The sequence below is a fragment of the Rattus norvegicus genome, chromosome 18, assembly GCF_036323735.1.
Source record: "Rattus norvegicus strain BN/NHsdMcwi chromosome 18, GRCr8, whole genome shotgun sequence".
NCBI lineage: Eukaryota > Metazoa > Chordata > Mammalia > Rodentia > Muridae > Rattus > Rattus norvegicus.
In genome coordinates, this window is record NC_086036.1 from 72,975,510 (window position 1) to 72,990,643 (window position 15,134).

The window sequence follows — 15,134 nt, forward strand, 5'->3', positions numbered from 1 at the left end:
ATGATTATAGAACTTCACTGTGGCAGAGAAACGAACATTTACTACACATGTTTCTTGGCTTATAAATGCAGAATGATCTTGGGAAATAATTTCTTGTCTCCAAAATATGAGACAACTATTAACAAAGCATTTTTGTTTTAGGTTTGGATTTTCTTTCCCTTATTCCAGTTGATCCCCAGGTATGTATCCTGAATTTAAGCAACTAATTTGTATTTGATTATTGATTATGTCACACTAACTAAAAATGACCAGTTGCATAAAATCAGGACAGTAAACTCCCATGCGGTGAGAAAGGAAGTGCTGTGTAAACACCACAGTTTTATTGGCAGGAGTCACGTCACTTGTTTATCATTCTTATTACTGAACTTTCTGTTCACGGATACAATCAGTTGGTGTTTCTTACAAATATTTGAGTGATTAGAATGAGTGAAAGCAATACTTTATTAAGTGCATAGAAGCTAAGATTTACACACTAAACCATTTACATAAAACCATCAACTAAAGCTCGTCCAGTTTGGATCACTGACTGAGATTGGATCATTGTTTGAAAGACAGTCAGAGTCAGACTTTGAAAAGGCTTCAAGTGAAGGTTGCAGTATTGCTGTTTTCAATCAAAGAAAAGAAATTCTAGGCGTATCCCCAAGTTCTGCGTGATGAGCATGGATTTCGTGATAGTCTTTAACAGCAGAGGCAAACCCAGAAAGCGACAGGGGCAAGGTGGAACAACAAAAGAAAGTACTTGAGGCACAGATGTGGCACCTAGGGAGAGGGGGAATAACTGCCCTGTCTCATCAGCTTCAGAACTGACTGACCACAGGGTCAGTGGGAGCCTCTTATGTCAGTATCGATGACTCACAGACAGCACAGGACATTTGAGCCCAAGATCTGTGCGGACTAAGCATTTTCTTCTCACCTTAACTTGACTTTGCTCTATGAGTGAAGTCCTCTTTACAGGGGAGGGACATATTTTTCTAGAATGTTAAGCAATTCAAGCTTAAGAGAATACTTTAATGTGAACAGTGCTTTGAAAGAAAAAAAAAAAAACCTTGGACCCCATGGTTTTTATTTTATAGTTTTATTTAACATGCTTAGAGGGAGGCTGATTTATTTGGTAACTTGGTAGGAGGGTAAGAATGGTCCCTTCTGTTAACTGTAGAATCCATAGGTTTCTCCTCTGCATCTTCACATTGCCCTGTAATCCCTACTAGAATTGTACAGATGTATACCCAAGGAATCTAGAGTAAAAAGTAAATGGCGGCAACCCAAGTCTAAGTCTCAGCACGGGGTCCATTAGCAACACTTAGCATTTTTATAGATTAATGCTCTGTCACAGGCAAAACCAAGCATGGATGGTAGCAGATGAAAATGTAATTATCTAGGCCTTCCTCAGTTTTGCTATAGTTGACTTGATTTTAGAGAAAAATGTTTTAACATTTGACAATTTCACTGTCAGAACTTCTTATGAATATCTGTTGAATTTCTTTATGTGTAGCATTAACTGGTCCAAAAACCCAGAAACTTTATTTGTTGAAAGTCAGCCTCAGTTGGACATAGTGGATCGAACCTTTAATCCCAGCACTTGGAGGCAGAGGCAGGCAGATCTCTGTGAGTTCAAGGTCAGATTGGTCTACACAGTGCCTTCCAGGACAGCCAGGGTTACATGGTGAGACCCGTCTTTAAAAAAAAAAACAAAAAACAAAAGTCAACCTATCAATAAAAAGGCAACTCAATCCTTTTCTTCTTTTAATGCACCCTGGAAACCATGTAATGTGAGCAGCTCAGATTTTAATTACAGTCCGTAGTTCATTGGCTCTACGAAGAGTCTAAATGAGATTGTAGGATAGATAACATTAGGTGTCCCTACTGGTTTTTTTCCCTGAGGTCTAACTGAATACATTTAGTACCACGAGATAGTACATGTGCTAAAGTCAGTGCACTTGTGTCATGTATAACATCCTATAGTGAAAGATAAAATTCCATTTAGCTCTTAGATTAATGCCTTATCATTGTTAGATTACCACACTCAGGTTTCTATTTGTATGTGAATCACCCAGATGGAAGGAGACTTAAAATAAAAATATTTGGAGAGGAATGTTAAGAAACATTATAAAAAATACTAAATTTGTGTTTATGATAGTCTCTGAAAATCCCATAATAATTACCTGCCTTATGCCCTCCAATTCAGAATGAATGTTGACATTATTCTAAGTGTTGTGTATTTGTTTCCAGAGGAATCTAATGCTATCTTTCAGCTTGTTACTCTTATTATTGCTCACAAAGGATCTGTTTGAGTCTAAATTTGAAAAATCACTTAATTTTGTTTCAATTATTAAGTAGTTTTTGAGGTTAACTTGAGTCATAATTTGTGGGTGGGATCAGTATTTAACATTAAATTATTTCAGTTATTTTTGACATTTTCCTTGTGTATATGGTCAATAAACAAGTTCCACACATTTAAGACAATTAAGATGTGTGTTATTCAGCAAAGAATGTAAAATGTCTAAGTCCATTCTGTCTTCCACTTAAATAGGAAATCTGCTAATTTTAAATCCTACCAGGGTTTAACTTTTGGCTGTGCATATCTAACAATTTCTAGTCTCTTTATTTAAAACCAGTGTAGCCTCTTCCTCATCAGCATCATTGTTTGTTTCAAGCAGTACTGTCCTCCTATGTTTTTGGATAGTCTCACCTCACCCTTAACAGCAAGCAGTACGTCTGTCACCACCACCAGCCCCCATGAAAGCAGTACTCACGTTAGTTCATCCAGCAGCAGGAGTGAGACAGGGGTCATAACCAGCAGTGGGAGTAACATTCCTGACGTCATCTCTTTGGACTAAAGGCGGACATACTTGATTCTGGGAATCATTCATCAAAACTCTTTCTTGGATGTCTAGTCCATGGAAGCTAATTTTTGCAACTTAATATTTATTGAAATGTCAAATGGATCCTTTGCTTTCTGAGAGATGAACATGGATGACTCCAGCAGGAACCAGATGACATGCCAGGAGGACTCTCCTCACGCTGTCCATGAGCATCGGATACGGTGAGCATTGGATACGGTGAGCATTGGATACGGTTCATCCAAGCGACTGTCTTTGGAGCGGTTGACTTCAGGTCCTACACTGTGGATGGAGTCTACACACCAGGCAACCTTTTGTTACAATAAACAGCAATAAAGTTATGTAAATAGTTAAACTTTTCTAATTAAAGATGTAATCACTGATATAGACTAACAGCAACTTCTGTTTAATCCAGTATGAAGGAAGGATAGCTGGGAGAAGTCTTGTTTCCTGAGTGAATACTTTCTATGGAGATCTGTTCTATTTTGTTGAAGTAATGAAGTTTGAATAACTGGCCAGAATTTGGGTTCTACTTTTCTTCTTCAGGTTTTCTGTTCTTCATGATCCCATCAAAGCAAATGATCTTTGTGCTGTGCATTTCCCTCTTGTCGTCCACGCTTTGATGTTTGCTGATGTGTGCCGAGTGAAATGTGGATTTGGTTGCCCTTTATAATGATTATGTTCAAGAATACTGCCCAGATTTTGTTCTGATATAAAGTGTTATTTTGGGTTACTGTACATTCTTGTAGAATTTTCTACAGATTTGAGACTTTTTTTTTCCGGAAAGTCAACCCTTTGAGTAAAATGTGCTTGAGTTAAGATGTGGCTAGAATACTGGTACGGTTTTCTTTACAATATTCAGAAATATTTAATGTTGGGAAACACCAGAACATACTTAGGAGAGGTGGAAATAACTGATTTCCTCCTAAGAATTTAACTGATTTCATATATTTTATAGGATAATACAGTATACTGTCTTGGTTGGAACTCTTCACATTTTAATGGCACTGATACACAAATTATATTTAAGGTCTCTGATCATAATCCTTACCAATGTAATTTCAATTTCAGCAGTGACTTTCAAGTTTAAAGAAAAAAGTCAATGGTAAATGATAGAAGGAAGTATTAGATCTCACTTTCCTAAACGTCTTTTGTGAAAACACACACACACACACACACACACACACACACACACACACACACACACACACACACACACGAGATTATATTTGAAATGAAATGAGGACAAGTGCCCAAAGTCCCACTTGATGCTGCCTTTAAAACACACCACTCACGTCGCTATGCCAGGTGCACTTATCACTTGCTTCCTTTAGGTTCCTTAATTTTTAGTTTTCTAGAATTTAGTTAATTTTCCTGATGCCTAGTGTTCTCTGCCTTTGTTATATCGACTTAAAGCTTTTTTTTTTTTTTTAAAGTGGCTACTCTTAACTTCTCAAATGTGTTTTAACATAATGATTCTACTTCTGCTCCAGGGACATGGTCCCCACTTCAGCATTGGTGGGGTTGTATTGTACTGGCTCAAGCTTTCATGGCCTTTGTGCACCTTTTGTATAAATGCCTATGCAGTTGTCCACGCTGTTCCTACTCAGCCTTCAGCTCCTCGTTTTAATGATCTTTCCTTTTGGTAGGGCTTCAGAGACATCAAAGATATGGGAAGCAAAGCCAGCCCCTGTGACCACAGCGGGCACTGCATTGTGGCCCCTGGCTTGCTTGACCTTAGCCAGTCCAGATAAAGATTCCTTCCTCTAGGATGTTACGTTGTTGCTGCTTTAGGTACAGATGCAGTTTCTGTTGCCTATGTAACCAGAAAAATAACCTGGCTTCTGTGGTATGGTGTGTTCATAAAGAAGTGGTGCAGCCTGTTTACCCAGTAGAGTCTCAAAGGATCACTGAAGTCCTTTAAGTACTGAAGGTTGGAGTAGACATTATTTCCTTAGCTCTCATAACATGCCTCTGCTTTTGTAGTTGTACTACATATGTCAATGAGCTCGTCAACAGTTCATGAAATTACAAAAGAGTCACTTTAGATGACTGACGCCTTTGAAATAGATGTAAGTGTTTAATATTAAATTGGGGTTACTTTGCAGCTATCTTTGAAGGTCTGTACTTTTCTTTCTGCACTTGGCTCTGTATTTACATGGTTGTTGCAAAGCCATTCTTTCCTCAATGTCACATTTTATGAAGATCCTGATAAGCAGAGTCTCTGTAATGCAGATATCTGTTTAACCAGATAGACTAGAATAAAGAGGTCATCTTGGTGTTACTTAGATGGCAGCCACCTCCCATTATCTGAGATATCTACACCCAGCGAGCGGTGGCTAATGCTTACAGTCACTTGGCCAACCTGGTTTGCATCCCCACCCCCAACCCACATAGACACTGAAGGGTTTCCTTGCTTTATTAATTCCAGGCAGTGTAGCTGCACAGAACTCCACTCATGACAACGGCTTTTACTACCTAGCTTTCTGACTCCTTTCTGCCTCGAAAGTATCAATACTTGGCCTCTGTTCTAGGACAATTGTAAAGGCAAGTGAGATAGGTCTGTTTTAGAACACTGATGCACACATGATGCTTAGGTAAGGAGTAATGAGTGTGATCCAGCCTGTCATAACCCTTATATCAAACACGCTTCCATTAGAGTAGTAGGAATGAGTTTGAAGGAAGGTGTTGAACTTTAAACAGTTATGTTGAATGGAGTTAGATAGCCTATTTTGACTTCTAATGTGTCTTCAATCAGTCCTGGATACTCACCTTTGTCTTTTGCAAATAAAGACATTCATTAGTTGCGCTTGTCTTTGTAAGTAAGGTTGGTTTTCATAAAAGTTTTAAGTTGCCTTTGCTTATTTAAAAGGAGAAAAGTACGTTAGTAACTTTTTTCTTGCAAGTTTGCCTCCAGTTCTATGGAAAATCATAATTTATTTCCCACATTATTTTCATCTTAAAAATAAAAATCAGTGCCCATTTAATTTGAGTCTGATAGTGATTTTAGTAGGTCTGGATCCAGGTAGTGTGGGAATGGGGAGTAGCCATTTAGAGGCTGTGGGTTGTTGAGTCGTTATGGGTATACTTCATGCACTGTGATGAAGCTTGTGGGGACAGTCTCAGAGACTGCTGCTCTTGGTGGGCGACTGGTCGTAGCTGGCTGCTGTTGGAGCTGCATCATGACTTACAAAACCAGCAGGTACAGGCCCATCAGAACCTAGTATCTTATCCCTCAGCCAATGAGACGAATACTGGTATGCTTTCTGACACACAGGGTGAATGAATACTGACCTAGGGAGTCTGATGTAAACTAACTGAAGAAAAGAGTCCTTCCTCTCAAGGTGATGCTGATTTGTGGTGTTTAGGAGAGGGGAGTAGGACTGCAGACGAGGACTGGTTCAGATGGTGACCACAGTAACTGAAGGTTCTGTCCTGCTCTTGTCATCAGGAGGGTTATGTTTGCTGATGTTGGCAGGCACAGTGCAAGTCATTTATGGAGACAGTTCAGTGTAAACTGTCTTGCCAACCATTTTGCCTTTTCTCTGTTACTCTATTCTTTCTCTCCTTAACCAGCCTTGCTACATTTTACCTCTCTCCTGAAATCACTTTCCTGCTTCATGGTACCAAGCAGTACCACCCAGAGCCCTTCAGCCCCACAGTTTATTCACTAGTATTTTTTATTCTCTTTACTCAAGAGGTAGTTGCTGACCTGCTGTTGTAAAGTCTGCCTCTAGGAGGGGAGGCATAACTGAATGGCCTTGTGAAATAACACTGAAGAGCTTCCTATGAATACTATATTAGTTCCTTTCTGTTGTTTTGTTAAAATACCTCCAACAGAAAGCAAGCTAAGAAAGAAAGGATTTATTTTGCTTTAAATTTACAAAATATATACAGTCATCTTGGCCAGAAAGTCACAGAGACATTTCATCTGAGCACAGGAAATAGGGCAAGGGCTACGAAACCTCAAAGCTGGCAATGAATGCTCTTTCTCCAACAGTGCTCCACCTCAAAGTCTGTAACCTTTCCCACCAGCATCAAGGGCAGAAGGCTAAACATTCAAATAGATGAGCATGAGAGACAGTTTTTCAAACTACAATGAACTGTAACAATTTGTTGTAAACTTATGTCATTTTCTCTACATTAAAAATAGGGACGGGGCTGGGGATTTAGCTCAGTGGTAGAGCGCTTACCTAGGAAGCACAAGGCCCTGGGTTCGGTCCCCAGCTCCGAAAAAAAGAATCAAAAAAAAAAAATAGGGAGATAGTCAAAATAACTTGTCTAATATCGTGCATCTAAGTACTGATTGGTTTTTAACATCTGTTCAGGGGCCTTGCTAGATATTTTCCTTGGGTTTCTTTCCCCCCTCACTAGTGCAGAAATTTAAATCCCATGGCCTCTGAACCTTCACTCCAACGCTGAGCTACACTCCTATTTCCTCATCATATCAGTAAGCACTTCTATAGTATCTTTTTTTTTTAAGATTTTTTAAAAATATTTATTTATTTTATGTACAGCATTCTGCCTGCATATGTGACTGCAGGCCAGAAGAGGGCACCAGGTCTCATTACAGATGGTTGTGAGCCACCATGTGGTTCCTGGGAATCAAACTCATGACCTCTGGAAGAGCAGTCAGTGCTCTTAACCGCTGAGCCATCTCTCCAGCCCGTAGTATCTTTATCCTGTTTATATTCTGCTAATAGTGGTTATGCTACTGTCAGCCTCTGCTAAACTGCAAGCTCCGTGACAGCACAGTGGCTTTGCTTGTATCCCACAGTAACAGTATGCCATGCTTGGTTGGTATACCATATTTGCTAATGAAGAAACAGTGGTAACCATTTGTACTTGGCTTGGGTTGAGTATGGAAATTTAATACTTGTTGAATATTCATGTAGCAGCAGACATTTACCAGAAGAAAGTGCAAACAAAACAAGCCAAAAACAAAAAAACAAACCAACAACAACAACAAAAACCCAAATAACCCAAAAGGCAAACATATTTAGAGTGGGTAGCAAAAGTGTGGTTAGTTGGAGGGAAGGTAGCTTGTATAAGTAAAATTTATTTACTTACTTATTTTTAGCCTTGAGGCTGGCAAACTGACCCACTTTTAGACTCAGAACTTTAAATAGAAACAAGAATTTAACCTGATGACCCTAGATATTATTAGACAAGATATAGATACGTTGTCATTCAACAGGCTGAAAGGACACCAAACTGAATAGCACCACCCTTCCTAATTTCTCCATCACACTATACATACCCTCACCAAGTTCTAGCACCAACTTGTTAACCTGTCTTAGGTGCCTGTTTCAAATTTTTGTGTACATTGAGTCAGAATATGTGGTGATTAATGGCAACTTTAGTTTAGCCTAGGTGTTCAAGGATCACCCAAGCTGTAGTAAGTGTATGTGCTTTGTTCTTTTCTTATAAAAAATTATATATATATATATATATGTATATATATATATATATATATATATACACACACACACACACACATATACACACATACATACACATTTGTTTCCCTATAATCTCATCATAGACATTTGAGCTATCTCCTATGCTTGCTGTTAGGAATAGCGTTGCTATGCTCATCCATGAACACAGTATCGTGCACATGTGTTACTGGGTTGATATATGTGTATGTCTGTGGAGACCAGAGTATAGGAGCAGTGTACCTTGTTTTCTCTTACCCTCTTGTCTTCTCTCCCCCATCCTCCCCTCTCCCTCCTTTCTGATACAAGGTCTCCCACTGGAACCCAGGGCTCAAGGATTAGTCAATGACAGCTGGCAAAGTCCTAAGAAACTACCCGCATTTCTGCCACCTCTCCAGTGCTGGAATTACAAGCACGCACTACCATATCTGGCTTTTTACATGGATGCTGGGAATTGAACTCAGGTCTGATAAGCTAGTCAGTTGCATGTATTCTTTGGGAAAGTGTATTCAGATCCATTGCCCACATTTTTATTGGGCTATTTGTCTTACTGCATTGTACCAGTTGTGTTTGTTATTTAATATGTATATATTTTTTTCCTGTCTGAGGAGTATCTTTTCAATTCCTTGATACCCTTGAAATACATGTTTTACATTTTGATAGGATCTAGTTTATTTCTTTCCCATGCTGCTTATGCTTTTGGTTTCATGGTTAAGATTCCATTACCAAATCCAAGGTAGTTTTGCTGGCTAACTCTTGTGTTAACACAAGGCAGTGTTACCTGGGATGAAGGAATATTAATGAAGAAAAAGTCTCAGTATGATTGATCTGTAGGCAAGTCTGTTGAACATTTTTTTGGTTGATGATTTATGGTGGCTACCCTGGCCCACTGTGAGTGGTGTCACTCCTGGGCAGGTAGTTCTGGGTTTCATAAGAAAGCAGGCTGTGCAAACCATTGATAGCAAGTCAGTAAACAGAATTCCTTCGTGGATTCTACTGCTGTTCCTGCGTCCAGGTTCTACCCTTGATTGCCTGTCCTGACTACCCTCTATGATGGACTCTTATCCTGTACCGTAGGCTGAAATAAGCCCTTTCTTCCCCAAGTTGCTTTTGATCATGGTGTTTATCATAGCAGTTGAAACCCTGAGTAGTATAATAATGAAATTAATTGTATTTCTTGAAAGAATTTTTTAATTTTATCTTAAATTTGCAACTGATCCATTATGAGTTAACTTTTTTGAATCTTTTAGTTTATTGAAAATATTACTTTCGTATATATCTTGATTACAGTTTCTCCTCTACTCCTCACTTTCTCTATTTTCTCTCCTCACTTCCCTTACCCCTGGATCTACTTTTCTGTCTCTCATTAGAAGAGCAAACTCATATGCAATAACAACTAAACATAGCAGAATAAAATATGATATAAAACAAAGACCATCACATTGTGGTTAGACAAAGCAACCCAAGAGAAAAAGAACTCCAAGAGCAGGCACAAGAGTCAGAGACCCACTCAAAGGCTAAGCTGAAAGTGTATGTTCTATAAATCAGAATATGTGTATGATATTGCTATGCTGTGTACTGTGTGCCAGCCTATCTGGGTTTGAAGGATGCCTCTGTCACTTGGGATTTTTGCCAAGATAGTTACTGTGACTCTGGTTCCTTGTGTAAAATGGGGTTTATAGAATCTTTGTTTCTTGATTAGGGTTACTATTGCTGTGATGAAACACCATGACCAAAGAAACTTGGGGGAAGGAAAGGGTTTGACTTACATTTCCACATCACGGTTTGTCAAAGGAAGTCAGGACAGAAACTTGGCAGGGCAAGAACCCCGAAGCAGGAGCTGGCACAGAGACCATGGAGGGGTGCTGCTTACTGACTTGCTTCACCTGGCTTGCTCAGCCTACTTTCTTATAGAACCTAGGAACCAGCCCAGGGGTGGCACCATCTACGATGTGCTGAGCCCTCCTCAATCACAAATTAAGAAAATGCCCTACAGACTTGCCTACAGCCTTATCTTATTGAGGTATTTTCTTAATTAGAATTCTTCTTCTCACATGACAATATCTTGTATCAAGCTGACATAAAGCTATCCAGCACAGGGGGCCTTGTCGTTTTTGAGAATGGGATGGAAACGCATGTAACAATATTCAGTTCGAATTCAGCAACTGTAAAGGCTGTACTCTTAACTTGGAGAAGTGACCAACAGATAATGGATTATAAGGTCTGTGTTGTAATAAATGGTGCTCATTTACCTAGCCCTCAAGTTAGCCCACACATTATTTTCTACTTTCATGAGGGCTATGAATGCATCTGAACTGATAAAGTAGTGAAGCAGCAAAATCTGATAAAATTAACAGATCCAATGTGTGAAAGTATATGTCAGTTGTATTCATGTGAACCTAGAATTTAAAAGTAAACTCGTTCTAAACTGCTTATTAGTGTGATGCAATATCAATTTATATTTTTCATGTAATAAACTTACTGTATTTTACTAATTTTTATTTTTACCAGGTTCTACTTTAATTTCTTTAGGAACTTGACTTTAAACCACCAATTGTTTTTCCTTACTCATATGCTCAATTCCTCAGAGCGTAGGATGAAAGATAGGTTTTGGAATTTCTATGCAAACAAGTCACAGCGCTAGAGGCATTTCTCAGGAATTATTTGGCTAGTCCATTCTGAGGGCTGAGACCCCAGACCAAGGGCAAAGGAGCAAGCTGGCTGAGCACGGCATTCGCTCCTCATCCTTCCTTTCCTGATTGCGGATGCAGTGTGGCCAGCGGTTGATTTGGCCTCCATGCCTACTCTGATAATGATGACATATACCCTGGAAATAAAAACCAGAATAAGCCCTTCCTTCCTTAAGTTGCTCTAACTTTTCTAAGAGAAAAAAAAATTCAGCAAGGTGTTTATACAAAAATTTCTTATGCAAGATACTTGGAGAATTCAATGAGTAGTTGGATAAAGGCTATTAATGCTCTTGACAGTTGGTAAGTGAACTAATTAGTCAAGATTAGCATAAAATGCCTTTTTTTCTATTGATACATTATGGAGTTTAAAATGGGGAGAATATTTTAAAATTTTCATTCTCATTTCTAAAGCTGATAAGGAGAAATTTTGAGCAATTATCATCCAACCTAGTTTAAATACTATTCCTGTGTGTGTTGTTTCTTTGTGTATGTGTGTTCTGTATGACGTTTTTCTTGTGCGTTTGTGCAAGGAAGCCATAAAAGAGCATCAGATCCCCGGGAACTGGAGTTAGAGCTGGTTGTATCTTTCACGTGGTTGTTAGGAACTGATTGTAGGTCCTCTATAAGAGAAGCAAGCGCTTTTAGCCTCTGGGCCAACTCCTCTACCTCTTTACAGAGTCTCATGTAGCCCACACTGACATAGAACTCACTAAGTAGTTGATGCTACCCTTGAGCTCCGGATCATCCTACTTCTGCCTATACCAGGTGTTGAGATTCCTGGTTCCTGTCACCACGTTCTGCTGAACCGCATACTTACTCAGCAGAACACCCCTTCCTTTGTGTATCTTCATGTGTGGGTGCATGTGGTGGCCAACTTCTATGTCAGGTGTCCTCAGTATCTTACCACACTCTTAAGATAGAATCAGTTATTGCACCTGAAGCTTGGGTTCACCTGGTTGGACGAGCAAGCCCCAAGGATCTCCTGTCTCTGCCTCCCAGCTCTGGCATGATAGCTACATGCCAGCATACCACTCTCTATGTGGATGCTGGAGGTCTGAGCTTGGGTCCTGCTTGCGTGGGAGGCAGGCACGCCAATAACAGCTGTCCCCCCCAGCCTGCAGCCTGATACTCTCGTTTATTCTTGAAGTATTTGCCAGAATTCATCATAGCTGTACCAGTAAAAAAAAAAAAAAAAATCCATGATAATCTCTTACGGTATGAACAAACTAGGAGAAGAACGGCAAAGTCCCAAGCTATTTAAAACTTAAGCGCTAGAGTTCTAATTCCGTGGGTTGAAAATGAAATAACATGAGGGCTGGAGGGATAGCTTAGCAGTCACAAGCTTTTGCTGCCTTAACAGGGCTTAGGTTTGATTCCCTGCACTACATACAGACTCAAAACTATCTAACTCCAGTTTCAGGGCCCCACCTTCTAGCATTTGGACACCAAGCATGCATGTGGGACACATACAAGCAAAATACTCAGTTATGTAAAATTAAAAAATTGTAACAGCAAATGAAGTCATTTAGGAAATTAGAATATATCTTGGATGATACACAACAAAGTAGTGCCTTCGTTTTTACTTTTGAGGTAAGATCCTCTGTGTAATTATGTATTTGTGATCCTACTCTCCCCTTCGAGTGCTAGGATTATAGCCACCATAGCCAGCTAAATTCATGCCTTTTAAAACAAACAAATTATTGGGCATAGTGTCTTAAACAGTTAACCCCGGTATTCAAGAGATGTAGGTAGGGATATTGTCATGTGTTCAAGGATAGCTGGGCTACAGAGCAATCCATTTTCAGAAAGGACAGAGCAAAAGAAGTAGCAAATTGAGACATTACAAGAAAAAAAAAAAGGCTGAACTACATAGATATAATACAAAACTCATTGAAAATATACAGTATGGAAAAATTACAGTGTAAGTTCAGTTACAAAACAAACTTAAAGGGGGACTTTATGAGTTAATGTGAGCAGCTAAGTGTTCTTAAAAAACAAACAGAAAAGATATTCTTTCAAAACCCAGCATTGGCTTGTGCTTTGTTAGAGACCTGATAATCACTTGGTCCTTGTATGGGGCCACCTAGGAAAAAACCCCAGAAGCTACAGAACAGAGCATTCAATAGCTAGGCTTTAGGCAAAGGTTACACTTGCAAAAGGGCCATATTGGACACGCAGGCAAACACCAAGCTGGTACATCTAGTCTTGGTCCATCGGGGTTTCACGGAGAGGAGTGTGAAGACTACATCCTGTCTGTTTGGTAGTTGGAATAAGAATGGCCCAGAAAGACTCATATTTGGATGCTTAGGAATGGCATTAGGAGTGAAGTCTTACTGGACAAAGTGCCACTGGGGAGTGTGAGTTGGGGGCACTTTGGATTTCAAGTGCTCAGGCTACACTCGGCATGTGTCTCCCTGCTGCCTGTGAATCTGGATGTAGAACTCTCAGCCACATCTGCAGTACCATCTCTACCTGGGAGCTGCCATACTTCTCACCATGATGATTATGGACTAAATCTGAAATGTAAGCAAGTCCCAATGAAATGTTTCTCTTTATAAGAATTGGCTAGGGTCCTGGTGTCTCTCCAAAGCCATGGAAATCCTAACTATGACAGCCCAGGATGATACAAGTCTTGGCTTTGAGAACTGGGCCCCTGCTAACTAAAAAGGGGTGGTTGCATTACTGAGTTTAACATAGTGATCAAGGCTTCAGACTCAGGTGTTTGAGATTTTAGGTTCTTTACCAATTTTTAGTTTTGTCTGGTTCGACTCCTTATTCTTTCTTGAGTTAATCTTCATAACTGTTGTTTATGGGTAAAGCAATTTACTCCACCCAAAGCCAAACAAATAAAACTCAGAATTATTAAAAGATCCAGGTAAGTTTAACAGTTTGAACAAATAAAATTTAAAATCTCAAGTTAGAAAGCTTTCAGATCCAGAGAGGTTCAAGCAGTTCGACCGGTTCATAAATAATCTTTGTTCATTTGAAATAAATTTGTGTACACATTGATCTGTTTGTGTGTGTTCTTTGTGTTTCATTAGAAATCAATACAGTTCACATTCTACCACCACACTGACTGTGGTTTTCAAGTAAAGTAGAAATAAATTAAAGCAAAATGCATGCACAGGGAAAGAAACTCTTATCCTGGAACCTGGCCAAGAATCTGCAGGTTTAACACACAGCTGCCTACAGAGATAGTGCTTATGTTTGTAAAGACATCTTCAGTATGGGTGCTAAAACAGCTTACTTAAGACTAGCATTTGTGGCCATGCCACTTCTCAGCTCTTATCCATAAGTCTAGCCAGTACACCTCAGAAATAAACAAGACCCACGATTTACTTACAAAGTAAAGGAAGTTCTTTAAGAAAAATTGAGTTAGCCAATGGTGCTTTCCCCTTAATTTTTAAACTTTACTTAAAATTTAAGTTTTACTGAATCTTTAAACTTTGTAAATTGAGTCTTTGGGGAAGATAGCTCAGCCAGAACCATGTGTGTGACCACCAGTGGCTGTGTACTCTTGATGCCTGCCCTGGAGTCTAAGCCATATATTAGCTTTTAGTCTCTGTAGTCTTACTGATTTTGATTCATCCTGAAATCCTTTTCTTCTGTATAGTTGAGGACCTGGCTATGGCTGGGTGGAGGTCCCCACAAAGGAAGAATGTATTGGGTTGTGACTTTCCACTACTGGTGACACTTCTACAACATGTTTTAGCGGCTGTTCAAGCTGTTGCCCTCTTTTTTTCTAATATTGGATTTAAAAAATTAAGATTACAACAAGTTTATTGTGACTTCCATTACTCAGCAGTAGCTGAAAATTCCCACCTTGTTCTTGCTTGCAATTCCTTGTGTTATGTCTTTGTTTTGTGTCTTTGGTGACATTTGTTATTTCAAGTAAGACCTTGTAAGTATGTAGGAGAAGGGTATCATGTATAGGGCTCAGAAATTGCCTTGTAGAGCATTGCCACAGAAACCTGTGGCTGATAACAAGGTCTAAATGTCAGAATTCTGCCTTGGTATTTTAATGCATGACAATTTGATCAAATCTCGTCTTCTCATTGACTGCAATTATACAGCCTACATATGCACTGCACATTATCGTTTTCTCTTTCTTTACTGCATAAACATTGTAGCTTTTCTCTTCCCTGCTCCTCCTCTTTACCTCCCTC

General features: G+C 39.3%; 1 protein-coding gene across 18 annotated transcripts in view; it reads left to right on the plus strand.

Annotated features, from left to right (window-relative positions):
- Pias2 (protein inhibitor of activated STAT, 2) overlaps positions 1 to 13,977 on the plus strand; it is a 106,479-nt gene extending 92,502 nt beyond the window's left edge. For 4 of the 18 annotated variants that reach the window (XM_063277603.1, XM_039097144.2, XM_039097147.2 and 1 more), the window contains 2 exons: positions 142 to 179; positions 2,655 to 5,827. In XM_063277603.1, the coding sequence (XP_063133673.1) occupies positions 142 to 179; positions 2,655 to 2,837 (221 nt within the window). In that variant the 3' untranslated portion in view covers positions 2,838 to 5,827. Of the gene's footprint in view, positions 1 to 141; positions 180 to 2,654 lie in introns of all 18 variants that reach the window. The other 14 variants (XM_039097146.2, XM_039097154.2, XM_063277609.1 and 11 more) reach the window with 7 other exon arrangements.
- Positions 13,978 to 15,134: the final 1,157 nt, after the last annotated feature.